Raw genomic sequence first — 27,026 nt, 5'->3', positions numbered from 1 at the left:
AATTACCTAATTCAAATATATTGGGTAGGAAAGTAACCAGCATGGCCTTTGCCAGGAGCACAGGTTTCTAAATTAAGTTAAACTGTTTATCACAAACTCTCTCCCCTGCCTTCTGCCATGCACTCCCTTTTCCTCATCCCATGGTTTTATGAAATGCTTCTGTTTAAGGTAGCTTAAATTAAATCTAGAGTAAGACCAGCAACCAAGAATTGCATTTTTCAATCAAATGGGCCAGGGCCACGTCAAAACAAATCCTCATCCTGACCCGTCAACTGGAGGAGAGGGTAGAAATAGGAGCCACTGGCAGGAGTAATGGATGGATGATCACTGGAACCAATCTTTGCTCCCTTGATTTAAAATAATCTGCTTCATAAAGGTTGGCCAATGGCAGGGCTCATAACAAGTAGTGGTGCCAGGGATGCAGGTTGATCATGCAGACCAAAATTTCCCTAGAAAATTTTGAGATTTTTCTCTTTCTGAATGACTACGTTCTGCTTTCACCGATGGAGGCTGCATGTCCCTGAAGTACAAGTGCAGAGTAAGCTGTTACACTCAGGTCCTACTTGTGGGTTTCCCATTTGCATCTGGTTAGCCACTGTGAGAACAGGATGATGGACCACTTGCCTGATCCAGCAGGTCGTTCTTATGTTCTCAGTCCCCTGGAGAAAGAATACTAATCTGCAGAATTTTAAGGACTTAAGAAGAGTCCTGCTTGATCTAGTCATCTAGTCTAGCATACAATTCTTTCCATGACCAACCATGGCAAGTCTGAAAACAGCATATGAATGTCACAGACTCCCCCAATCTGGTGCTCCTCAAATGTTATTGGACCTCACCTCCCACCAGTCCCAGCCAGCATGGCCAATGGTCAGGGATGTTGCAGGCTGGGGAAGGGAAGGGAATATTCAGATAATACAGTATGTCTCTGATTGTTCTCCAGTGTATCTGTGAAGGAATTGGACCTTACTTGTATGGGATGTTGTGTTTTAGGTGGGATTCATGTTAGCAGCTCTTTATTGGACATTGTAGGGCTGACTAGCTTCCAAATATCAAGGCATTGAAATGACCAGTGTGGATGGGAGGAAAGTCACATCCCAGCCTGGGGTTTCATGTCTTCCTATAGTCTACTGCGAGGAGCTTATGGTTGACAAGGGGAGTCTATATCTTGGGATAGCCAACTAGGGAGGCCTGAAATTCAAGGTGGAGTGCAGCATGACAGATAATATTGGTGTGCCTCGAAGAGGCAAAAAAAGGAGGAAAGGCTGTTGCTTGAGAGTAAGAGCCTTCTGAAAACCTGATGAGTTTAGGGGTAGTTTAGTCCAGAGAAAGCAGCTGACATTTTAAACTGCCCCCCCCCTTTTGCTCTGAAGGGAATATTCTGGGTTTCAATGACATTTGCATTGTGTATCTTTTCCTTAATCTTCACATCTGTTCCCCCACCCCCGCCCCCACCCTAAGTAAAATCTTTACTGGTGTGTTCTCACTTTAACGCTATCACACCTGGAGGCCAGTAACCTACCCTAATTGTGGTGGCTTCAGAGGGAACCCCGGGAAACTTGGAGACTGATTGATAAGGCTAGCTTTGTAGAAACTATTGCCCTCTAGTCTGGTGGCTGCTGTCCATCAGAGGGGGAGACTGAGCAGAGGGGTACACTGTGTTAGCCAGGAACACCCTCCCCTCAGTTGGCATGGAACTCAGTGCGGCTTGCGTATGGTTGTAGAGCCACACAGCAATTCTAAACACTGAATAGATTCGAATCTTTGACCAGAAACAGCAACATCCTTTTCTAATGGAGGACAGGAATTTGAACATCCCCCCCGATAATTTGGATGGCTAGTGGACATCTCTGGTCAGCTCTCCATCTATGCTCAGTCCATCCCCATTATAAGTTGGACAGGATGGGTTCTTGGAGACTCAGCACATCCAGATTTGGGAGCTCCAAAAAATACTTCACCATTATGTACTAATTATCTGCTTTCCCATGCAGCAGAAAGTTATTTTCTGCTGGCAGGATCTGCTCCACCTCTAGGAAAGGTATCATCCTAATATCAGGAAATAATTTTGTGAATATTTATCATTGATTTGACCTTCTGCTGTTTCTTCCAGATTTTGCAGAATTTGTCTTCCTCGGCCTGTTCCTCACAGAGATGTCTCTGAAGATGTATGGCTTGGGGCCAAGGAATTATTTCCATTCCTCATTCAACTGCTTTGACTTTGGGGTAAGAAGTCTTGGGTGAGAATAGATGGGCTGAAGTCAACCCTTTGCAGGCCTGATATTCTGCATACTCTACTCCCTGGGTCACTCCTTATTCTCAGCATAGGAAGTTGTGTTATACTGAGCCAGACCACTGGTCCATCTAGCTCAGATTTGTCTACCATGATCAGAAGCTGCTGCAGGATTTCAGGCAGGGGACACTCCCAGCCAGTCCTGGAGATGCCTCAGATTGATCCTGGCCCCTTTCCACTGAGCTATGTCTACAGAGGAAGCACTTGGATGGATACGCCATTGAGGGACTTCCTTGTTCTGTCATGTCATGGGAAGGCATCTGAGCATGTGATCTCCTGCTCCTGCACCCGCACCCAAAGTCAGGGACAGGCAACATATGGCCTGCAAATGTTGTGGATTACCACTTGCATTATCCTCAGTCAGCACCATCCAACCAAACAGGAGCAGACTATGGTAATATGGCGCCCCGTGCGAAACCAAAAACCCACCCCCCACCCTGCTGCAAGTGTTGGCCAACCAGTTGCACTCGCGTGGTGGGAAGCTGGTGCGATCTCGCTCTCGCTCTCGCTCTAGTTCTCCCTCCCCTCCTCTCCCATGCTGACTGGGGCTGATGGGAGTTGGAGTCTGGTAGCATCTGGGAGGCCACATGGTTCCCCAGCACTGCCTTAATTAATTGAAATGCCAAGGGGGGTGGAGAGAAAGAGATGGGGGGAGGACCTCCAGTCAATAGAGTTTTTAAAATTCTAGTATTTAGAGCTCCTGAGTTGCTCCTCTGGGTGCAGCTGTTTCTGTCTTGCTCCACTGCATGCAGAGCTGGTAATTAACTCTCCAATGTGGGCTTCCTATCGGGTAGGGAAGAGACATTTTATCACTTGCTAATTCATCATCATTTGCTGATCCCACTGGGATCAAGCACTATCTCCCTCTGTGATTCCCATTGCTCATATTATGTTTCCCCAGTTCTATCCATCCCCCAGTTGTATACATTCCCATTTGTTGCTTTCTTGTAGCCTCTTGAGAGCTGGCAGTATTTTGTAGTTTGGTTCAGTTTGACAAAGCAACATGATGGAAAATGTATAAGAGCACCCAGTGTGATATGAAGCAACAAGGCATTCCAAGGTGTAAACGCAAGAACATGGATATGCTCCTCCTAAGAGGTCTTCTTCTTCTTCTTCTTCTTCTTCTTCTTCTTCTTCTTCTTCTTCTTCTTTAATTTGTATTCCACTTTCCCACAAAATTTTACCCAAAGTGGCTCACAAGATGAATAAATAAATATACAAAAAATTAGTCCATGCAAGTTTGCATAAAAGAATACAAATAAACCAACCTAATTTATCCCCATAAAAGTTACTAGAAGAGAATTTCTCAAAACAGCAATACAGGTAAAAGGTAGTTTCAAAGCATCCACATACTCCAGACGGATCTGTTTCCACTGGTTTGGAACCAAGACTCAACCTTCACACATTCAGGTGCTCTACCCTATTTCTCACCTGGGGTACTGCAGGCAGTCCCACTCTGGCTCTCAAAGTGAACCATTCACAGTGGGATCAGGCATTAAACGGGGATGTATTATCATCCCAACTATTTCTTATTTTCATCGCCATGATCCTACACATTGTCAAAGGGAAACTCCCCACTGGGGTAAAAATCATATATATATTGAACAGATGGAAAGCTCTTCAATTTGAGTAGGCTGAAAACAAAGAGTAAGGTTACCATAACCTCCATCATAGAGCTTCAATATGCTGATGACGTAGTGTGTGCACGCTCAGAGGACAACCTCTAAACCACCCTAAAATATCTTTGCAGAAGCTTACAGAAAGCTTGGTCTATTGCTCAATATCCAAAAAAACCAAAGTGCTGCATCAATAAGCACAAAACAACCCGTCCACTGTACCACAGATCCATCTTAATAGTGTAACATTGGGAAGTGTCAATTGCTTTTCCTACCTGGATAGTTATCTTTCCATAAGGGCCAACATTGATGCAGAAATCTAGCATCAACTGAGCTCTGTGAGCACAGCTTTCTCCCAATTGAAGCACAGAATGTTTGAGGACCAAGACATTCACAGGGAAACCAAAATGCTTGTTTACAAAGATATTGTACTTCCAACTTTACTGTACTCTTGTGAAACATGGACCACTTATAAATGCCATTTCCAGCTCCTCAAAAGATTCCATCAGTGGTGTCTCCAAAATTTTTTACATATCACTTGAGAAGACAGGCAAACTAATGTTAGCATATTGGAAGAAGCAAAGATCACCAGTGTCAAAGTAATGATTCTTCAACCTCAACTTCGTTGGGCAGGTCATGTTGTATGGATGCCTGATTATCATCTTCCAAAGCAACTACTCTATTCCCAACTTAAAAATGGAAAGACAATCTTACTCGGCTATGAGTGATTGCCAGAGAAGAACAAGAAGACTTTTAGCCTTATGGAAGGACATAGGAACATAGGAAGTTGTCTTCTACAGAGTCAGACCATTGGCCCACCTAGCTCAGGATTGTCTACACTGGGAGGGATATCCCCAGTCTTACCTGGAAATGCTGGGGATTGAACCTGGTACCTTCTGCATGCAAAGCAGATACTCTGCCACAGAGCCACAACACTTATCCCCACTTCAAAAGGCTAAGCAAAGGATGGTGCACCCTGCACTTGTATTACCTGCCCTGTTCCTTTGACTTTAAGACAATGGGAGTTCTAATCCACATTAGTGGTTGCAAGTTTTTCTGAGAGGCTTTATTGAGATTTCCCTCCCCTCTCACACACCTGGCCCTTCAGAAAGCAGACCGTTTTGCAGGGTTTTTGATGGTGGTGACCACCTACCCAACCCTTGTCACAATGCCCCTGGGCATGATTGTGGAGGATGCAAAATAGTGCCTGGTTGCCAACATAGTTGCTACTGCTGCTGTCATTTATAGCAGCAAAGGGGTGAGGGGGCTGGAGGGAGGGGAGAAAGAAACAGTGTGGCTATTGATGGTGAGCCTCTTGTCTGCCTCCTAAAAAAGTAATCATAATAATGTTGGCAATTTCTCCTCTCCTTGAAGGAATTCAGTGGAATGAAGTGCTTCTTACCCACCCCAATCCTTTGCTCCCAGATCGGATATATAATTTACAGAAGGTCTTTCAAACCTGTCTTTATAATCTTAAAGAGCTAGAAACTTTAATTGTCACCATTTTTAAAGCTGAAATTTTTCTGGACACCAATAACTGTAGCAGGAAATAAACACCAAATCATGGACTAGATAGATACAGATAAGCATGTATGTACTCTTATTTATATTATTTATTTATATTATATATTTATATATTAGTTACATTGCTGCATCACCCTACCTCCCAAGGGAGACTAGGGTGATACGTGATAAGATATAAAAAGGCAAAATGTGATTTGTAAATAAAGCATCACAGTTAGCAGTGGAACTATGAAATATCATTAGAACCATTAGTAAACCGCCCCCCCCCCAAAAAAAAGAAACCCTCTTCAGCTGTTTGGTATTAAAACAACTTTACCTCAGTTTGTGAAAGCCTCTCTCTTGTGTAGAAAGATTGAATATACAGTCCTTGCCTGAGGCAGACACTGAAGAAGCTTACAGAATTAGGCTATTGGGTTGCTGCCAATATTATTCCTGTTCAGAAGAGACCCATTGAAATCAATGGACATCACTGGGGTCCATTAATTTCAGTGGGTCTACTTTGAGTAGGACTAACCTTAGTTCCAACCCCTTCTTTTTGGAAATTGCTGATTGGCCATGATCAGACCTTCTTTTCCCCCCACATCAGCCCATCACTCCTTTGTTTCTTGCAGGTGATTGTGGGGAGCATCTTCGAAGTCATCTGGGCTGCAGTGAAGCCCGGGACCTCCTTTGGCATCAGTGTGTTGAGGGCTCTCAGGCTGCTGAGGATTTTCAAAGTTACCAAGTATGTTTTAAGTTTCTTCTTCCTTTTTCTTTCTTTTTTTTTAGTGTGGGATGTGTGAAGGGGAATTTATGCACTTGGAAAACCCACTTTTAGAAATCCTGATGCATTCATTAACTGGCTTGATTTGATTTGGAATCTCAGGTACTGGAACTCCTTGAGGAACCTGGTGGTCTCCTTGCTGAATTCAATGAAGTCCATCATCAGCTTGCTGTTCCTCCTCTTCCTCTTCATTGTTGTGTTTGCTTTGCTGGGAATGCAGCTTTTTGGAGGACAGTAAGTTCAATTCACTAAATTAATCTCAATAAACTTTTGACGGGTGTCTGGCTGCAAGGAACGGTACTCTCCCCGCTTGTGATTCCTAGCAACTGGTATTCATAGGCATGCTGCCTACTGGACTTGCGATAGTTTTGGCTCCAGTTTCAGATTTTTGCACTCTGAATGTTTTGCTAATCTCTCACAGCAGGTTGCAGACGGACTTAGTTTCTCCCGATTCCAAGCTGGACAGAACCAGCTGGTTCACCACTTTTAAATAGCTCTGTGGGGTTGTTTCATGTCCTGCATTTCAGATTTCTGTAGGCATCTGGTTGACCATTATGAGAACAGTATGATGGACTAGATGGGCCTTCAGCCTGAACCAGTAGGGCTCTTATGTTCTTATCTGTGAGTACTCTTTGATTCAAATCTCTCACTGGAAGCTCAAGTGTCTTCAATGACAAGGAATATTTATGCCCAGCTCTAGCTGGTTCACTGGTTATGGCCACTGCTAGACGAAGGCTACTTGGCCTCAATAATCCATGCTGGAGATCACTAACGTCCAGTTTGGACTGCTTTGATGCACTATATATTGGGCTACCCTTAAAAAAATTTTTTTGATATAAGAAGGGGATTCCAAGATTTGAAGCAGTAACCCAGAATGGACAGTTATTAACAAGGCAGAATATTACTAGTAGAATGAAAATATGTGCATATACACATACAGCATATACATATGAAGCATTACATACAGATTGTTAAAATAAAAACATCAGAGCACCAGCTCTTCCCTTAAAAGTAAGCGGTCCTCATAGAGAAGAACGTGGCAAAGGGCTGATTGTGGCAAGCTGCTGATTCTCTAGGTTCATTCTAGCTGTACTGAAAAACAGTCATGAAATCAGTAAGAATAAAATTATAAGATAGTAAAATAATAATCATAATAATTATTATACAAAGCTTAAAAAGAACGAATGACTTAAAATATATTCAGTTACAGATGGGTAGCCGTGTTGGTCTGCCATAGTCGAAGTAAAAAAATTCCTTCCTGTAGCACCTTAAAGACCAACTAAGTTAGTTCTTGGTATAAGCTTTCGTGTGCATGCACACTTAAGCTTATACCAAGTTTAAGCTTATACTTAAGCTTATACTTCTTCTGTGTATCTGAAGAAGTGTGCATGCACACGAAAGCTTATACCAAGAACTAACTTAGTTGGTCTTTAAGGTGCTACAGGAAGGAATTTTTTTACTTAAAATATATTCATTAGCGGAACAGAATCCCATAACGGCTCAGGACCGCAATGCTTCAAGGACTGCCCCTCGCCATATGAATCAACCTGGACCATGCATTCACTCTGTGAGGCCCTTCTTCATGTGTCTCCTTCATGAGAGATTCAGAGGGCGTCAACACAAGAACAGGCCTTTTCTGTGGTGGCCTCCTGTCTGTGGAATGCTCTCCCCAGGGAGGTTCGCCTGGCACCTTGATTACATATCTTTAGGCACCTGGCAAAAATGTTTCTCTTCAACCAGGCATTTGGTTAACATTCTGTGGCTTTTAAAATGTGTCTGTGGGGAGGTGGTTATTGATTCGGTTTTGTTTTATTATGTAGTTTTTATTCTCATTTTGTATTTTTCTGTTGTTAACTGCCCTGAGATCTTCGGATGAAGAGCAGTCTACAAATTTAATAAGTAATAATAATAGTAATAATAGTAATAACAACAACAACAACACAAGGTTCATACTTGCAGCAAACATCCCAAATATTCATGAATGTTGCCAATTAAGCTCATATTTAGTTGGAATGTGCCAACCATGAAGATTGTTTAGTCATATAAATCACCATCAGCCCCCAAGCAGAAGCAAAGTTGGATGGGTCCACATCACCCCAGTGACATGTATTTTATGACAGTTTTTCAGAAATGGCAAGAAACACAACTTCTTTAAGCCTTATATCCATAGAGTAACAAGCTGCACCCTTCCATCCACCATAGGTCATTAAATGAGTGGCTATCCTTGAAGACTGTCTGGAAACTGCAGTTGGTGCAAAATGTGGCTTACCAAACTGTTGAGCAGAGCAATAAGGTGGGACCATGTGCCACCACTCCTGAAAACAAGGCACTTGCTTTTTTTGCCCAATGGACCAGATTCTTATCTTCCCCTCCACTCCACAGGCCACCTTTGACAGTTAGGAGGACCACCCACCTGCCAAACATCTGGTGTCATAATGGTGTCAAGTGGTGTTCTTGGAGGGAGCAGGATCCCCCACCCCACCCCCAAAAACAGACTATTGAAGACTGAGCATGCTCAGACAGAAGACTGGTGGAAGGGAGAATGTTATGGAGCATCCTGGAAAAAGGGCATAGCTGTCTGGCTTGAACCCTGAACAGGCACACTCCCTGCTGCAACATTTTATTGCAAGTCCCAGTTGTACCTCTGAATACCAGTCACTTGGGGGGAGGCACAAATCATGGGGTTGTCGTTTGCCTTCATGCCCTCCTTGAAGACTTCCCAAAGGCATATAGGTGCCCACTGTAAGAGCCCGGATGCTGGAGTAAAGGGACCTTTGGTCTGATCCAGCAAGGCAGCTCTTAAAAGATTATTAGCATTCTACCCTGCCATTAATATTCATTTTCTGCCTCTTTCTAGGTTTCATTTTAGTGACGAAACACCAACCACAAACTTTGATACTTTCCCCACTGCTATTCTAACTGTGTTTCAGGTAAGGGCACTCTTGACTTGGTGCAAAAGAGCTGAAGGGTCCTCAGAGAGCATATAGTCCTCCCCACTGCTGATGCAGGAAATCTGCTGCTTCTGCATGTCTGATAGGGGGCCATCCAGCCTCTGCCTGAAAGCTGCTAATCAAGGATAAGCCCACTGCTTTCTGAGGCAGTCTGTCCCACTGTCAAACAGCTTGTGGCATCAGGAAGTTTTTCCTAATACTTAGTCATATTCCCTTGTAATCTGAACACAGTGACTCAAGCAACTGAAAACACATGTCTGCCATTGTCTATGGAACAACCCCTTCAATATATTTGAAGATGGCTATGAGACTGTCTCTTAATCACACTTCTCCTCCTCTAGGCTAAAAATATCCAACTTATTTAACCTCAGCTCATCGTTCAACCTTAGCTCCAGGCCTCTCAGCCACAGCCTTGTCAAATAGGCCATATTGCAATTAGTTTGGGACAGAGACTGAAGCCAAGAGATAAGCAAAAGGTGAGGAACTGGATCTGGCCAGGCGGCCAGATGGTTAAGTCCCCCACCTCTCGTTGGCCAAGTCTGAGAGGTGGGAAGAGCCAGGCAACTGTCAGTCGTCTGATGTCACAGACTGGTTTGTCAATGCCGGCCCCTGTTGCTAGGAAATCTATCTGCTCCATGGAAGGTGCAGGGCAGGGAGCCAGCAGGAGTGCCTCTCCTCCCCTGTACTCTACAGGCTGTCCACCCCTGAGGGCATCCTTCTCACCTTCCTCCTCACCTTCCTTATTTGGCAGCAAGTGCCAATCCAGTCATGATCCAGTTGAGCTCATGGGGATCATGACAAATGCTATCTTGCACAGCACTTTGAAAGGGGCCTTTCGTATGTGATGTGCAAACAACGCTAGTGGGGTTTAAAGAAGCACTGTGAAAGTTGAGATATATTGTTAAAAAGAAATAGATAGTGGGAGGGAAGACTAATGGCAATATAAAACAGAAGAAATGCGTAATTGAGAGGTTAATACGGATGATTGTCAGAGAAGCTGAAGGAAGTCCAAACAGAGTTAAATTTGTGAAAATTTGGATAAGATTTTATATTTGTGTTTAAAATTAATAAAAATTATTTTAAAAAAAGAAAAGAAAGGGGTCTTTCATGACTTACCTAGCCTCACAAAGTCTCTTTCGAAGTGTGATCTTGTGGCCAGCTTTGCATAGGACTTTGCAGCAGATCAGCAGGTCCTAAAGCCCCTCTTATCAGCTGAGCCAGGTTTATGCCTGCCCCACACCTCGTACCATATATGACATCTGTTACAATAGGGCAGGTGTATGTGCTTAGGCTGAAATGGCCTCAAGGGGTGAACAAGGTATCTAGCAAGCTTAGCTGGGACTGGAAGTGACTCACCCCTGAGACAGGCTTCTGGCAGAGGAGAGATTTGAATTGGGGTTTTAATCTCATATTCCTATTGACTTGGGGTTTCCTACAGGAGTCACTGGGTAGTCAAGCAGTGGAACTGGATATGTAAATAAATGTGCAATGATGGTGTCCTTGCCATTATCCCCTACTTAGTTGGGTGGAGAATTCAAAAGACAGAACTCTCAGAAAACAAATGTCCAATAGGTGTGGATGAATTTGTTCAATTTCAGTTTCTTGTTTTTCCATTCTTAAACTCAGTTTGCCATATTTCCACACCAGTTTACTTTTTAAAAAACAAAATCCTCCAGAAAAGTCATTGCCATTTCAGTATGCATTTCCCCCCAAAACTACCTTTTCGCAAGTAATTTCCCCTAATATAACACGTTTTTGGTATGTCATTTTCCTCAAATATATGAGACCTGGATTTTCTTTCCCCATCCGTAACCTCCAGCCGATATCATTTGTAACTAGGCAAGAGTGTGGTGATTTCTGTCAGCACACAGAACCATGGCCCTTGGCTTTTCTGTCATGTCACCAGAATCCATCTCTGTGGCCCTTGTCTGCCATGGCACAGTCTTGGTTAGCTGATGATGTGACCTGCTTTTCTGTCTTCACAATCAGCTCCCTAAATTAACAAGGACAATAGCCTGAGAGATGGATCTGAGTTCGTAGGAAATAATGAAAAGAGTGGAATGCGGGACCCGTTGCATTTGACATTCTGGTTTCTGTAGAGCATTATAATTGGGGACAGGAATGCTAATCAGGCAGGAAGCAAATGAAAAAGGCAAACCCTTACTCAGCGAGGTAAGAGGAAATGAGAGACATTCTATGCTCTGGAAGCTCAAGGGATGGGCAGCCTTTGCACATGGGAGGAGGGCTTCCTGTCAAAGTCATACAGAAATCGAGGCCAACAAGGGAGAGGTGCTTCCTCTCCAATCCCAGACTTACCCTCTCTGGCCTCTGAATACCAGTTGCTGGGAATTTTGAGTGGGGAGACTTGCTGTTGCACTCGGGTCCTGCTTGCAGGCTTCCCTTAACGAACATCTAGCTGGCCACAGTGAGAACAGGATTCTGGACTAGGTGGGCCACCAACTGTACTTCTGATGCTGATGGAATGGAAAGAAGATACAATAGTCCAAATAAATCCATATTAGCCCCTTTTCAGCTACTCACAACACCTCTTACATGTGTGCATAACCTTACAAAGCACTGTGTCATCATCATCATTGCTTATCTGTGTGCTGCCTTTCCAGACTAAACCAGGCTCAAGTCTTCTGACAACATCAAAATGCTTTACATAATTCATTTGCTGTTGCAAGACCTCAGCTAATGAAAAACACATTCTATTAACAAATGTGCAATAAAATGAAACAGTCCAGTGATTGTTCAAAATAAGGCCTGACAATTAACACCCCCCCCCCCCGAACAATTTAATCCAGATTAAGATTATGGACTGATTCTTACTATGCGCTGGTCTACATATTTAGGGAAACAAGATGGTTGACTCCTTGGACTTTACTGCTTCCAGCTGCAGGTGGAAGAAATTGCATGCTGGTGGTGGGAACAGGGTGAGGTCATTCCTTTCTCTACAGGCAACATGGAAACACACAGTTCTATAGACACAACACAACAGTAGCAGCAGCAACAGCAACAACAATAGAAGAATAAAAAGCAGGATAATGTTTTTATTGAGCCAATCTCTTCAAAGTCTTTACAGGTTAAAAATATATTCACCAGCTCCCAAAAGATGACATCAGAACTAGCTGGGAGAGCCTTCTCCTCCTCCTCCTCCTCCTTCTTATTCTTCCTTGAATAATTTTTATTGGTTTTTCCACAATTAATTTCCACAATTAACTACAAAAAATAAATCCCCCCCATCCCTATTCACAAAAACATTTCAAAACCTTATCTTTGAGGTTCTTTAGACTTCATGACTTCCCTTCATTCCCTCTTCTGGTTTCTTATATTAACAAAAACTTCTGCATTTCCTTACACATACTTCATTGCTGATTGCAAGTGTGAAGTCTGAGCCTGTCAATATATCAATTTATTTACATTATTTTGCATATATACAATAAGTGCTTCCCATTCTTTTTCCTAACTTTGTCATATTTAAATTTCACTGGAAGGCAACTATCAGTTAAGTCAGATTCAAAATCCTGCTCACCTTCCTCACAGTCTCCTCTTAGTCTCAGAGGCTGTAATTTCTGCCTCATTTCTGCCACCAAGGCATTCCCAAATATTTCCTGCCTACCCCCATGCCATTCATATCTGCCCCGAGTGTCTCCTGGTATTTCTTCATATCAATCACATTTTCCATTTTTCTAAAAAATTCCTCCAGCCCTTGCATCAAGACCTCCACCACTTTTGTTTTCTTTGTCACTAGTTCTATTTTAATAATTAGTTCTGTCACCATTTCAGTATTTTGGTCCATTTGGGCTATAAGTTTATCTGCTGTCTTATCCAAATTTTCCTTTATCTCCTTAATCAACTCATTTCTCAGTTCATAGAAGTATTCCACCCATTCACCATAAGGCTTATCCCCCGTGTCCCGTACAGAAGTCCTTCTATCCAAACCTGGGGTTGGTTGCTTTTTAATTGCCATGTTCAATAAGTTATTATTAAAACAATCAAAAATGGTCCGAACAGAGTGAAAATATCCAATACTCCTTCTACTCGATTCACTCTGCCCTTGCCAAGTTTCTCTTTCCCTTGTTCTCAAGACAACCAATTTTCCAGCCGTACCTTGTCAGTTTTGTCAAGGCCACCAAGTAACACTTTCCCAAGGAACACGGTCTTTTGTACTTTCCCACTCCCTCCAGCCCGATTGCCTGTTACATGTATACAATTTGAAATAAAATCCAGATATCAAATTAACATTCAAATTAACAGATATCTACTTTAAAAAGAAAACAAAAGCAATTTGTCCACACAAAATCACAACTTAATAATCCAGAGGAGCGTAAAAGATTTTCACTGATCTAGTTCTCTAAAAATGTCTTGAAGTAAGATAAAGAGTTACAGACAGTTGAAGATCATTGTAATGCCTCTTTTCTGGTAGAGTCCAAACGCCTTTCCTTCCCACAACCAGAGAGAGATTTACCAGGCTTCCAGCTCTAGAAAGGTGGCGTAGGGGTTCTCAGATGTTGTCCAATATCTGGCACTGTTGATATTCAGCCTCTATAGCCAGTTCCAAACTTTAAAGTTCCAATTTATCTTTACACACACACACACACACACACACACACACACACACACACTCTAGGAGCAAGCTCAGTCTTCTTTAAACCACTCCAACCAAAATGTGCCTTGCAAAGCCCATATATGCTTCCATACCCTCACCCCACAGAGTACTTTTTTAGTCTTGTTTCAAGCTTTCTCTGCTGGGCTCGGATTCACCTATGGCTTTAGTCATGCAAGGTCCTCTCCCCAATTCTCCATTTAAAATCCAATAAAAGGTAGTAAAGAATGGGGTTCAGTTGCTTTTAATCCATCTTTCCCATCGGCAGACATATATCTAATAGAGTCACATAAAATTAATACCATTCTCACTTGCAAGTTGTTTCCATGCAGCGATAATTACTCAGAAGATGGGGATGGACTTCCTTTTTACTCCTCCGTCTAGCACCGAATTCAGCCTAATTAGATCCAATAATTAATCTTCTTTACATTTCCATCAGCCAAAATGTAGTTCTTGGAAGATCTCTGCTGCAGGTAGGAGTTTGAGGCTCCACTCCCGTGGAGTTGTGATATTGCCATGTCCGCAGGCTCAATCACAGGCTTTTTAGGGGGCGCACCTCACCTTGGCGCTTCCCCCTGTGTCTCTGCAGAGCTTGAGTCTGTCAGTCGATCAGACTGGCACTCATTTTCGCCATTCGCAGAAACCTGAAGTCCGCTGGGAGAGCCTTCTTAATGAAGGCACCACCACAGGGGTGGGAAATGACCTTAGTCATTTACTCTAGATCATTTTCATCCCAAGGACAGCATTCGCTCATGGGCAGACTTTTGGGGCCACATGCTAGGGGTGGGCAGGGTCAGAGGCAGTGGATGGAGTAATGGAAATGGCCGAAGGCCACATTGTAGCAATGCAAAAGTCAGAAATAGATGGACACACAGACCTATGTGCACACACCTCCCCATCCAGGCAAACTAGAGGCATTGGTCACATCCACACCATGCATTTAAAACATATTTATACCACTTTGGCAGTTACAGTTTCCAGCAAAGAATCTTGGAAATGGTAGCTTGTCCCTCACAGAGCAACAGTTCCCAGCACCCTTACCATGCTGCAGCTGCCAGGGTTCTCTGGAGGAAGCCATGTGCTTTAAACGTCTGGTGTGGATGTGGCTATAGTTACAACTGAGCACTTAAGGAGAGAGTGGAGTAAGACCAGTGAAAGGTGTGGCCTGGGGACAGGCCCAAAGACCTGACAGAGGGAGCCAGAGGGCTGAGGTTCCCTAGAACTACTCTAAACAAACCAAGCTATCTGGAAAAAGGTTTATATTATCTTTCCCACCCTCCCCTCACACTTTCTTATTTTTTACTCTAATTAACTTTACAGATTCTGACTGGAGAAGACTGGAATGCTGTGATGTACCAGGGGATAGAATCTCAAGGGGGCGTCCACTCAGGAATGTTCTCATCCATCTACTTCATTGTCTTGACACTGTTCGGTAACTGTATCCTTGCCCTGCCAAAATCTGATTTGCTAATGGCATTTTGTGCTGCTCCATTGCTAAAAAATGCATATTCAACCTTAGCAGCCACGTGCTAATGGGCAGCTGGTGGAAAGCCATTAGCAGAAATATTGATTTATTATGAAATGTAGTAGTATTTGTGAAGTGTGTTTCTTTGGGGGGGGGGGGGGAGGAGCATCCAGCTGGTGAAATCCTAAACTTTGGTAGTCCCATTTATGCAGTGCAGGTTTCCTGTGAGCCAGTGTGGTGTAGTGGTTAAGAGCGGTACACTTGTAATCTGGTGAACCGGGTTCATGTCTCTGCTCCTCCACATGCAGCTGCTGGGTGACCTTGGGCTAGTCACACTTCTCTGAAGTCTCTCAGCCCCACTCACCTCACAGTGTGTTTGTTGTGGGGGAGGAAGGGAAAGGAGAATGTTAGCCGCTGTGAGACTCCTTCGGGTAGTGATAAAATGGGATATTAAATCCAAACTCCTCCTGTTGTTGTTATTCTTCCTCCCACCTGAAAAAAGGAATACACATACATTATTTTTTTTCAACCTGCATACACACATAACACTAAGTCATGTGTTGTTGGTTTTTAAATGCTGGTTTGTTCATCTCACAGATGAGCAAATAAGCCTAGATATATTTTTCCAGATTGGTACTTCTATGGCATGGATAGGCAACCAATCGCCTTCTCAATCTGGCCCGCAGACGGTCTGGGAATTCATCCCCCCCCCCAAATAGTCCAGCCCCCCACAAGGTCTGAGGGACAGTAGAGCAGCCCCCTGCTGAAAAAGTTTGCTGACCCCTGTTCTATGGTTTGGGGGGCATCTTGGGTGAGGCAGTAGCCAAAAGACCATAGCTGAGCAAGGCTATTTGGTTCAGACATAATGCCAAACCATAGCAATAGTTTGTAAAGCAACAACAAGCCACATTTCACATTATGGTTTGTTGACAAAAAGCAAACCTTGGTTATTCTGCTGGGCTGGGACTGGATATTCCAACAAATCACACTTGGACTAAACAAACCATGACTTAGCAGAGAGGGGAGAAATCTTTTTTTAGCCACACTCTCTTCTGGGAAACCTTTGGCATATGTCAGTAGTGGGCATCCATCAGATAAGCAAGAGGCATTATCAGAGCTCAAGGGCACATTCTCACCTGGGTGGGGGATAATCTCAGGGAGGGTGCAAAGCAGGACCAATGATGGATGTGATGTCTGGCTTGTGGAGATTCCCAAGGGCTAGACAGAGAGGTATGGAGGGTCTCATTTGCTCCCTGGGCCTGGGCCTGAGTTTCCTCACCTGGCTTAGTGTTACGTGTGAGCCAGACCATACAGAAGCCACCCCTTCCTTTAAAATGGCAAGAACATTCTGTTGCAATCTTTCACTGTCCGGAGCGACTTTGTGTGACTCCAAGTGCTGTGCTAAGTGCATACTGAATGTTGTGCTTTGTACAACATAGAGGCACCTACAAAGGCATTGCCTTTGGCAACCCTGCCCTTATATACCTGGTAAAAGCAAGATAGGTGAATTCCATAGTTGAGTGGCAGCAGCAGTCAATAGAGCCCCCCACCCAACATTCATCCAGGCTTGTCATTTATTTTCTTGAGCAGATGAATTCTAACAGTCAGAACTGGAAAATCTATATAGATGATGGTGCTCAGATCACAAGTGGCCCTGCACAAAGATCTACTCTTCACATTTAGCTTTTAAATCAGCTTCTCTCCAACCTTCATATTCCAGATGCTGTCAGACTCCAACCCCCAACCCTTCCCAGCCAACAGAGGGTGGGAATTGTAGGCCAACAGCATCCAGGGACAAAGGCTCTCTATATACAGACTCCCCATGATGGACCATTTGTTGCCCTAAATGTGCTTGTTGCCCCCCTTTTCTTTTCTTTTCTTTATAAAAGAAAAATCAAACTCTGACCAACTCTCTCTTTGCAGCCTTTTTGTAGAAGTCGCCTTTGTGCTGAATTGCTTTTTGCCCTAAATTCCAGCTACCTGCCTCAATTTGAATACAGCTGCTAATGCTCAAGACACACTGCTGTCTTTCTCATCGCTTCCCAGCCTTATTAGCTGCCAAATGAAAAGTTAATAGAAGCATCTAAAAAGATATGTAAAAGTTAGCTGGCTGAGAGAGGCGGGGGGGGGGGGGGACTTCAGCCTATCTGTTCAAAACAGACTTGACTTGAAATAATTAGGCCGCATCAAGCAAGGTGAAACATCCATGCAGTACAGTCAGAGCAGGTAGCTGGAGGTGAAAATATGCAAGAGCGCAATGGTGGCAATTTTCTGACTTGATAAATTTCATGCGCAGCTCAAATACTGACTACAAAGCATTTAGAGGACTATTCACAGTGCAGAATTTAGGAATAGTCGAGGGATTTGATCCTGCTCTGTTTTAGGGAAAAGGAACCTCAGGCCCAGATGCTAAATCTGCCCTATATGCCTCTCTATCTGACTCCTAGATTCCCCAGCCCTGAATTATGTGATGTTTTGAATTATTTGAATTATTGTAGCCAATGCAAACCCAGCACTAGTTTTATGCCACTTGTTGTTCCATAGTCTACTGATAACATTAGATGGTATCCAGTGCCAAACTAGGCCCACTGAAATTAATAAATATACGTAACTTAGGTTCATTAATGTCAGTGTGTCCACTCTGAGTTAAACGTTTCTTGAATACAACCAATTATACTTAAAAGCAAAGGAAGAGCATGCAATGTATCATCTTCATATTTACAATTGATAGTCTTCCTACCCAGGGGACCTTTACTTATAACAATCTATCAAGGGCCATTTAAATATACTTTTATCATTTATTATGATTATAATTAACCAGGTTTTGCACTGATCAGTTATCCAAGCTCTGAAACAACAGATTGAAGTCTCCCACCATGTAATTGGACATGCTTTAAATAATGTTTTCCAATATTCTTTATGTTATATAACGCAACTGTTCTGATTTATTCAGGTTGATCATATAACCAGATCTGGCTTCAAAATCATTTAATAATTGTCACTTTTTAAAATGTTTTTCAGTGATCACACATTATCAGAATTATGTCACGCACATAGGTCACCTCATGATGACCTGTTTATTGATCGTTCATCCTGATTTGCTTGCAGGGAAGTTAGACAACTCAGACTGTTAATTGAGTATTCATCCTGCTTTGATTGTGGAGAAGTTAGACAATGTCAGACTGTTTATTGATCATTCATCCTGATTTGTGGGGAGATCAGGGTTTTCTTTAAAAAGATCCTTAGCAGCTTAACCAGACACGCTCCTGAACGTCTTCTTGGCCATTGCTGTGGACAACCTTGCCAATGCACAGGAGTTGACCAAGGTGAGTGTAAGAATGCACCAAGGCTCTCAGCAGCTGTTGGAACCACTGGTCCTTTGGTGGAAGAAGCTGGTAGTTTGTACTTTTTTTCTTTTAAATTGCTGCCTATTACCCCAAATACGATTGAGCTTTGGGCTCCACAGAGCTTCTTTCAGCTTCTTGTACAGATGGGGAAGTTGTGGTCTTCCAAGCATTGCTGAATTCCCATCATCCCTGACCATTGGCCATGCTGGTCACAAGTCCCACATCCTTGTGTACACCCTCTACTGGTTTAAATATAAGAACAGCCCGCTAAATCAGACCAAAGGCCCATCTAGCCCAGCATTTCCCCCCCCCCCTCACAGTGGCCAATCAGATGCCTATGGGAATCCTGAAAGGAGGATCTGAGGGCAACAGTGCTTGAGATTCCTACAAATGTGTTTTCAGAGGCATACTACCTCCAGCCGCGGAGGGAAAACATACACATTATTGCTAGTAGTCATTGATAGAGTTTATCTGCTATGAATTCATCTAATCTTCTAAAGCCATCTAAAGCATCTCATGGGAGAAAATTCCATCATTAGTCTACATCCTGTGTGAAGAAGTATGTCCTTTCGCTTTCATTAACATAAGAAGAGGCTGCTGGATCAAGTCCGATGGCCCATCTAGCCTAGCATCCTTCTCTTATGGCAGCCAACATAGGTGCCAACTCCCTGGGACCCTGGGTGCCCGAGCACCCACAAAATTCCCCATGAAGGGGCCGGGCACTCACAAATTTTGGTGCCAGGGCCATGCATGCCACATGTCACCCACCCCAGGCACCCACGGTTGTGAGGCCAAGCTGGCAATACTGGCAGCTAACCAGATGCATGTGGAAAACTCACAAGCATGATTTAAGTGCAAGAGCACTTTCCCCCCACCTCTGTGGAATCCAACAACTGGAATTCAGAAGCATTTCTGCCTCCAACAGTGGAGACAGAACATTGCCATCACAGCTAGTACCATTCCTATGACAGTTTATTCCATTTTACTTAAGTGATTCTCTCCATGTTATATTTGAGCTTGATGGACTCTTCCAGAAATCTAGAGGAATCTAGTGCATGTTTAGGGCTCATTTCCAGTTAACCCAGAAAATTGCAGGAGCAAAGTGACAAAATTTGGAGTGGCATACTGGTGTATCATTCTTTCCTGCTGTTTTTAATGGGTAAGTCATGTGAGAACAGAAGCACACATGTGTGGAAGGGCTGGAGGAATAGTGGTGCTGTACAGTGGAATTATTTGTTGTGTCACACCATGCCCATTCATATGTGGGGCTGGGCGATGTCAGGTTTTCAACATTGCAATGTATCACCAGCTGAGCGAGCCCCATGCCCCATATGTGAGGCATTGAGGCATGCTCAGCTGGGGTGGGGGGTGGGAACAGTTTAAAGAAGCCGAGGGAGGAACAAGCTGTATTGGCCTGGTGCTACATCTTGCTTTTCCTTCTGCTGTTCCCTGGCTTGTTTGAACTGCTCACAGTGTAACAGGATATGCTTCATATAGTTGACACCCTGAGAGCATAAGAAGAGCCTATTCTGATAGGGTATACCAGACAGCCTGCCATTTAGTACTTCTGATGGAAATACATTTAGTCTAGCTTTGGTGAATATTCAGCAATAGTTAGGTACAGACAGATTCATGAACTATGATGGTAACTGAAAATCATGACAATAGTGGATTCCAGATGCAAACCGACCACAGGTTACATAGGATCTAGAGTGAAGATCGCTGTGTGAAATGTCCCATAACATCTGCCTCAGGGATTTAAGGGCAATATTCTAGCCCAGATGGTGTAAAAAGGATGGTGAAAGACCAGTCAAGGAGGCTTTTTGGGCCATAGTTTTCGACCATGAGCTGATAGACTCCCCATCGGATAGATGTAAAAGTAATCCCTTCCCCAGGGGAATACTGAGATCTTTAGCCAGTATTTCAAGGCAACCCACCACACTTTGGTGGAGAGTGGGCATTCACCTGTTTCCAACAACAAAATTGATTTAGGGACACTCTGGGACCTGAAGTAGGGACCGAAGGAACTTAGCTTGGAACCCATCTAACTTAGAAAATAGACCATTGTACCAGACTTTTGAAGCATAAAGGAACTGGGAAACAGATTTCACATTAAAGACCCTTATGGCTGATGGAAGATAGTGACCTCCCTTTGTGAAAATGAAATGGAGTATAGCAAGTTTGCTCATCTCCGCCTCCTGACAGATAATCTGCCAGTGGCAATTCCAGGACTTTGTGTGGTGAAACAACAGCCCTAGGTACTGGAAGCCTTTAGTCTGCTCTAGAAGATGGCCACCTAATACCCATTTACAAGGGGAATATTTTTTCTCAAAGACCAAAATTTTGGATTTCTCATAGCTGATGGGTAACCCATTTACAGAACAGTAATCTGAGAACTTCCTTAGTTGGTATTCCAAACCAGGTCTGGAACGAGAGACAATGGCCGCATTGTCCGCATATAGCAAAAGAGGGGTCTTTCCAGTGATGACCATCTGGATCCATTAGACTTTCCTCTAAACCATTTAGGGAAAGGCTAAACAATGTGGGGCCCAAGTAAAGCCCCATCTCACTCCCTTAACCATCTCAATACAGTCTGAAAGCTGGTCCTGCAATCCACATCTAACCTGCAATTTGCCATCACTGTACAGAACTTTAATAAGAAGAGTCATTTATCCTGCAGTAATGGCTGTTATTTGGTCCATGGTTTCGATCTGGGAATAGATTCGGAAGGAGATTTAAAGTCCATAAAGGCCACAATTAGTTCTCCCTGCAGAGGGCTGGTGTATTTTTCTGCTAAGTGGGGCAGCACGACACAGTGATCTGATGTTGAAAGGTTCTCAAGAAAGCTGGCCTGGGCTTCAGATATTATATTATTATCATTTTAAAAAGAGTCAGTTTAATAGAGAGGAATCAAGTGTAGAGCTTTCCCATTATAGAAAGAAGCATGTACTGCTAGTAAGCCAGGTGTCCCCCATTCTGTATTTGTGCACCTGGTTCTTCCTGCCTAAGTGCAGAAACTTACATTTGTCCCTATTGAAATTCATCTTGTTAGCTTGCACCCAGCTCTCCGATCTGTTAAGGTCATTTTGAATTCCAATTCTGTCTTCTGCGGCATTAGCTACCCCTTCCAGTTTGGTGTCATCTGCAGATTTGATGAGCATTCCCTCAATTTCTTCATCCAAGTCATTGATAAAGACATTGAACGACAATGGGCCCAGGACAGAACCCTGTGCCACCTCACTTGTCACTTTTTTCCAGGATTATGAGAAACCATTAATGAGTACTCTTTGGGTTCAGTCAGTCAACCAGCTACAAATCTACCTAATGATTACCTCATTCAACTCACATTTTACCAGTTTCCTCACAAAAAGTCACTTCTTGGTTTGCATGGAGAAGCCATTTTCAGTGGAGACCAGTTACAGAAGCATGCAGCTATAGTAAAGCAGCACTGAATGCTGAATTTTTGCGCCCCTTAACAATTTTGTACCCAGGGCAACCGTCTCTGTGCCACCCCCACATGCTACGTCACTGATGCCCAGCATAATGTTTGATGTTTTATCATGTTTTTAATATTCTGTTGTGGCTGGGAAAACCCAGCCAGATGGGAGGGGTAAATAAATAAACATCATCATCATCTCCAGGTAGGGCTGGGAGAGATCCCACTGTCCCAAACCTTGGAAAGCTGTTACCAGTTAGTATAGTAGACAAAACCAAGCTAGATTGACCTGACTGTATATGTCAGCTTGTTCCTTGAATTTGCTCTTTGTTCATAACCATGAGCACTGGGTTCTTACTTTATATTTTAGATGAAATTACCATAGGTCAGTGGCTGAGCATCCACGATCAACCCCAAGCATCTTGAAGTAGGGCTGGTTATGTTCCCTGACTGAAATTCTGGCCACTGCCAGTCAGTGTAGACAACTCTGAGCAAGATTAACCCACTGGCCTGACTCAGAATGACAGCTACCTATACTGCTATGCAGAGAGGCCAATAGCCACCCACAGGCAGAATCTTGAACTATGAGCCTCTGCTGTGTCCTTCTGCCCCTCTTAGCAAACCTTCTTGTATAGAACGATTTTATACTGTCTGAAATTAAGCTCCCTTTCCTGCTTTTTATAAAAATTGATGAGATTTTTTTTCTTCCTCTTGGAGATTTGTTATTGTCTATTCAAGGAGCCCCAAAAGATTTGTAGGAACACTTTGGCTTGGGGCAAAGAGAGGCTCCTTAAGGCATTGAAAAAAGGAGTTCAGACCACTTCCTTTTCAAATTTCCCCTTTGAATTGTTCTGAATCCAATGGCTTGTCCAGAAAGCTGCCTTTTGTTAGTGTTATGGTGGAGGGCAATTAAATATTGATGGCATCAAAAGCACTGATAAATTGCACAGCTTCCTTTGAAATGCTCTCAGTTTAAATCAGACCATGGATCTGGAAATCACTAGGGCTTTTCAAAAGAGGGAAGAGGTGGAGAGGGAAGCGGCACATCAAAGAGCTTCAATTATGTGGTGTACTTAGGAGAATGCAAGGGGTTTTATAGCTGAGTAAATATGATTACATGTAACACATGCAAATTAAGAATGTTAGAAGAGCCTGCTGGATCAGGCCAATGGCCCATCTAGTCCAGCACCCATTTCTTCCAGTGGTCAACCAGATTTCACTTGTGCGAAACCTGCAGGTAGAACCTGAGCACGACATCATTCTTCCCTCTCCCAGGTTCCAGCACCTGGTATTCAAAAGCATTGCTGCTTCTGACAGTGGAGGCAGAGCATAGCCATCATCCCTAATAGCCACCAACAGCCCTCTTCTCCATGAATTTGCCCAATCTTCTTTTAAAGCCAAAAGGGCAATGTAACCTGGCCTCTGCAAAACTCTTTGTTAACTGCCCCCTCCATCATCTTCCATTCATGTCTTCCATTCATGCATTGACAAGCCTCTGGTCTCCCAGTAGGAATGAACAGATCTGTCAATTTCATTTTCGGTCAGTTTCTTAATTTTTGCAGCCTTAAGGATGGTTTGCCCCATATCCTCATTAGTTTGCATTAAAAAAGAGAGAGAGAGAGAGAGACAAGTCCTCATAAAAATTCATCAGCATTTTAATGCATGTTTCCCTTAATATGCACAACATTGCACGCAACTTCCCCGAATGGAATACAATGCATGTTATTATTTGTATTGATATACACTTTTTCGTGCACGCTTTCATGTATCTTTTATAAAAATTCTGAGTGTGTGGAGAACTGCATCATAACATTCAGAGAAGTGTGCCTCTTGAAATATGGCTACCTTTCAGTTTGCTTATTAGGCAAAAGTGCATTAAATTCAAATCCCCCATCCCTACCCTCCAGGTGTTGCCAAATTATAGCTCCCATCATCCTTGGCCATGCTGGCTGGGGCTGATGGGAGTTGGAGTCCAGTAATGAGAGCAGAAATGAGTCCATCCAGCTCAGCACTGTTGACACTGACTGGCAGCAGCTATCCAGGGTTTCAGACAGGGGATATTCTCAGCCCTACCTGGAGTTGCCAGGAATTGAACACAGGACCTGCTGAATGCAGTGGATGCTTTACCAGTGAACTATAGCCCTTCCCCAAGACATCAAGGGTACTTTATGACAGTCCATTTTGAATATCTGTACCAGACCATTGCCAAGCAAGTCACTGATATACCGTATTTTTCCGTGTATAAGACGACCCTACGTATAAGACGACCCCTATTTTTTTTGAGCCCCAAATTAAGAAATCAACATTTTAAACATCAAACAGAACAACTTTGATAGTTTATTAAATATTCAAAGCTCTGGCACTGGCACAACAACCCCGACCAGCACCTGGGGTGGCAGGATGTGTGTGTACACCCAAAGTTGTTGAGTTTTTTTGAGAGATAGCTCAGGAGGTACAGTGGCTCCGGCACTTCTGGCACCTTTTTCAAGGCAGCCATGGGCAGGTAAGCAGTGTTTTGTTTTGTTTTTTGCTCCTGAGCATTCACCATCCATGTATAAGACAACCCCCAATTTTTGACCAAAAAAAAAAGTTGGCAAAAAACATCTTATACACGGAAGAATATGGTATGTACTGAAAGTTGTGAAATAATTGACTGTGTGCAATAATTTAATGGTCTATCTTTCACTTAGTCTGGCTTGAATTACTTCCTTACCAACCACAGCAAGGGATCAGCTCGTTATGTGCCCACTAGCCCATTCGTGGAAGGGAATAGCAGTGTTTAATGGTCTAAAGGCAAAGCAGCCCTTCCACTGCTCTGATCTGAGTGTTTTCCTCTCTGAAAAGGGAAGAGCTGAACTTAGTGTTGATGCGATTGACAATGCCAAATATATCAGCAGGTCACTGAAGAAAGCTGCCTCATACTGAGTCATAGGATCATAGAGTTGGAAGGCACCCCAAGGGTCATCTAGTCCAAACCCTGTGCAATGCAGGAATCTCAGCTAAAGCACCTATGACAGGTGACCAATCCAAACACATCTTAAAAACCTCCAAGGAAGGAGAGTTTCCAATCTCCAGAGGGAAATTGTTCTTCTGTCGAACAGCTCTTACTGTCAGGAAGTTCTTCCTGATGCTTAGCCAGAATTTTCTTTCTTGTAACAACAACAACAACAACAATTTATTTATACCCCACCCATCTGGCTGGGTTTCCCCAGCCAGTCTGGGTGGCTTCCAACAAAGTATTAAAATACAGTAGTCTGTTAAACATTAAAAGCTTCCCTAAACAGGGCTGCCTTCAGATGTCTTTTAAAAGTCTGGTAGTTGTTCTTCTCTTTAACATCTGAAGGGAGGGTGTTCCACAGGGCAGGTGCCACTACCGAGAAGGCCCTCCGCCTGGTTCCCCATAACCTCACTTCTCACAGTGAGGGAACCGCCAGAAGACCCTCGGCACTAGACCTCAGTGTCCGGGCAGAATGATGGGGGTGGAGACTTGAATCCACAGGTCTAGGTCAGTACTATCTGCACTGACTGGCAGTGGCTCTCCAGGATTTCAAGTAGGAGTCTTTCCCTGCCCTCCCAGAAGATGCCAAGGATTGAATCATAGAATCATAGAATCATAGAGTTGGAAGAGACCACAAGGGCCATCGAGTCCAACCCCCTGCCAAGCAGGAAACACCATCAGAGCAGTCCTGACATATGGTTGTCAAGCCTCTGCTTAAAGACCTCCAAAGAAGGAGACTCCACCACACTCCTTGGCAGCAAATTCCACTGTCGAATAGCTCTTACTGTCAGGAAGTTCTTCCTAATGTTTAGGTGGAATCTTCTTTCTTGTAGTTTGGATCCATTGCACCGTGTCCGCTTCTCTGGAGCAGCAGAAAACAACCTAGGATTGAACCTAGGACTTTTTACATGCAAAGCAGATGCACTACCACTGTGTTACAACCCATCCCCAAAAGGACACAGGAAGCTGCCTTGTACTGAGTCAGACCACTGGTTCATCTAGCGCAAGATTACCAACACAGACTGGCAGCAGCTCAACTGTGTTCCAGGCAAAAGGGCTCCCCAAACCTACCTGGAGATGCTAGGAATTGAACCGGGGACCTTTTGCATTCAAAGCAGCACAGAGCCATGGCCCTTCCCCAAAAGGACACAGAAAGCTCCCTTATACTGAGTCAGACAATTGGTCCAATTAGTTCAGTATTCTCTTCATTGACTGAGAGCAGACTCTTAGGTGGGAGTCCCTCCCTCCCTCCCTCCCTCCCTCCCTCCCTGCCCCCTGCCCTACCAGGAGATGCTGGGGATTGAATCTGCAGGCTTTTGCATGCATAGGAGATGATCTACCACTGAATGGCAGTCCTTCCTCAGAAGTATTTTATCATCATTATTTTTAGTTAGATTCCTCTTTTCCATTAACTTTGGTTTCATTGCATCTGTAGTCATCTCAAAAGACAGGAGGTGAATTTATGGGTGCATATATTTACATTGATTTCTGCAACAGGGTTGTGAGATATGTCACTTAATTCCATGTATAGATTGGGGAGGGAGATGGGATAGTCCTAGACACACCCACTCAGAAACATGTCCTGTCAAGAATAATGCATTCCTGCCTGTGCCATTGTCTTCCAAAACAGGACGAAGAGGAGATGGAAGAGGCCACCAATCAGAAACTTGCCCTGCAGAAGGCCAAGGAAGTAGCTGATGTTAGTCCCCTGTCAGCCGCTAACATTTCCATAGCAGCGTAAGGGTTTCTTTTTCTTATTATTTTGGAAATGTCATGCCCATTTTATTTCTTCTTTGTGTCCCCTGGTTGCCATTCACGTCTTATTTGTTCTGGTCCAGAAAGAGTCCATGCCCACCCCCTTCCACAAACAGGCCCCCCTGTAGCATCTTGTGGACGAACCATATAAGCCCTAGAACAATGAAGGACAAGTTTTCTTTTTTCAGCCTGAGAGTTGCATTTCCTTCTTGGCACATGCTAGTCGTAGGTGGGGGCGGAAGCAAAAGCAGACAGAGCAACAAATGTGAATGTTA

General features: G+C 43.6%; 1 protein-coding gene across 13 annotated transcripts in view; it reads left to right on the top strand.

Annotated features, from left to right (window-relative positions):
* The window catches only part of CACNA1B (calcium voltage-gated channel subunit alpha1 B), a 333,802-nt gene that overhangs the window by 199,325 nt on the left and 107,451 nt on the right, over window positions 1-27,026 (top strand). For all 13 annotated transcript variants that reach the window (XM_080990744.1, XM_080990755.1, XM_080990754.1 and 10 more), the window contains 7 exons: window positions 2,108-2,220; window positions 6,039-6,151; window positions 6,293-6,424; window positions 9,048-9,120; window positions 15,071-15,188; window positions 18,474-18,541; window positions 26,627-26,733. In XM_080990744.1, the coding sequence (XP_080846870.1) occupies window positions 2,108-2,220; window positions 6,039-6,151; window positions 6,293-6,424; window positions 9,048-9,120; window positions 15,071-15,188; window positions 18,474-18,541; window positions 26,627-26,733 (724 nt within the window). The remainder of the gene's footprint in view (window positions 1-2,107; window positions 2,221-6,038; window positions 6,152-6,292; window positions 6,425-9,047; window positions 9,121-15,070; window positions 15,189-18,473; window positions 18,542-26,626; window positions 26,734-27,026) is intronic.

The sequence above is a fragment of the Podarcis pityusensis genome (assembly GCF_964106645.2).
Source record: "Podarcis pityusensis genome assembly, chromosome: Z".
Taxonomy (NCBI): Eukaryota; Metazoa; Chordata; class Lepidosauria; order Squamata; family Lacertidae; genus Podarcis; species Podarcis pityusensis.
Note: the sequence above shows the minus strand (reverse complement) of the source record. Positions and strands in the feature narration are given on the sequence as shown.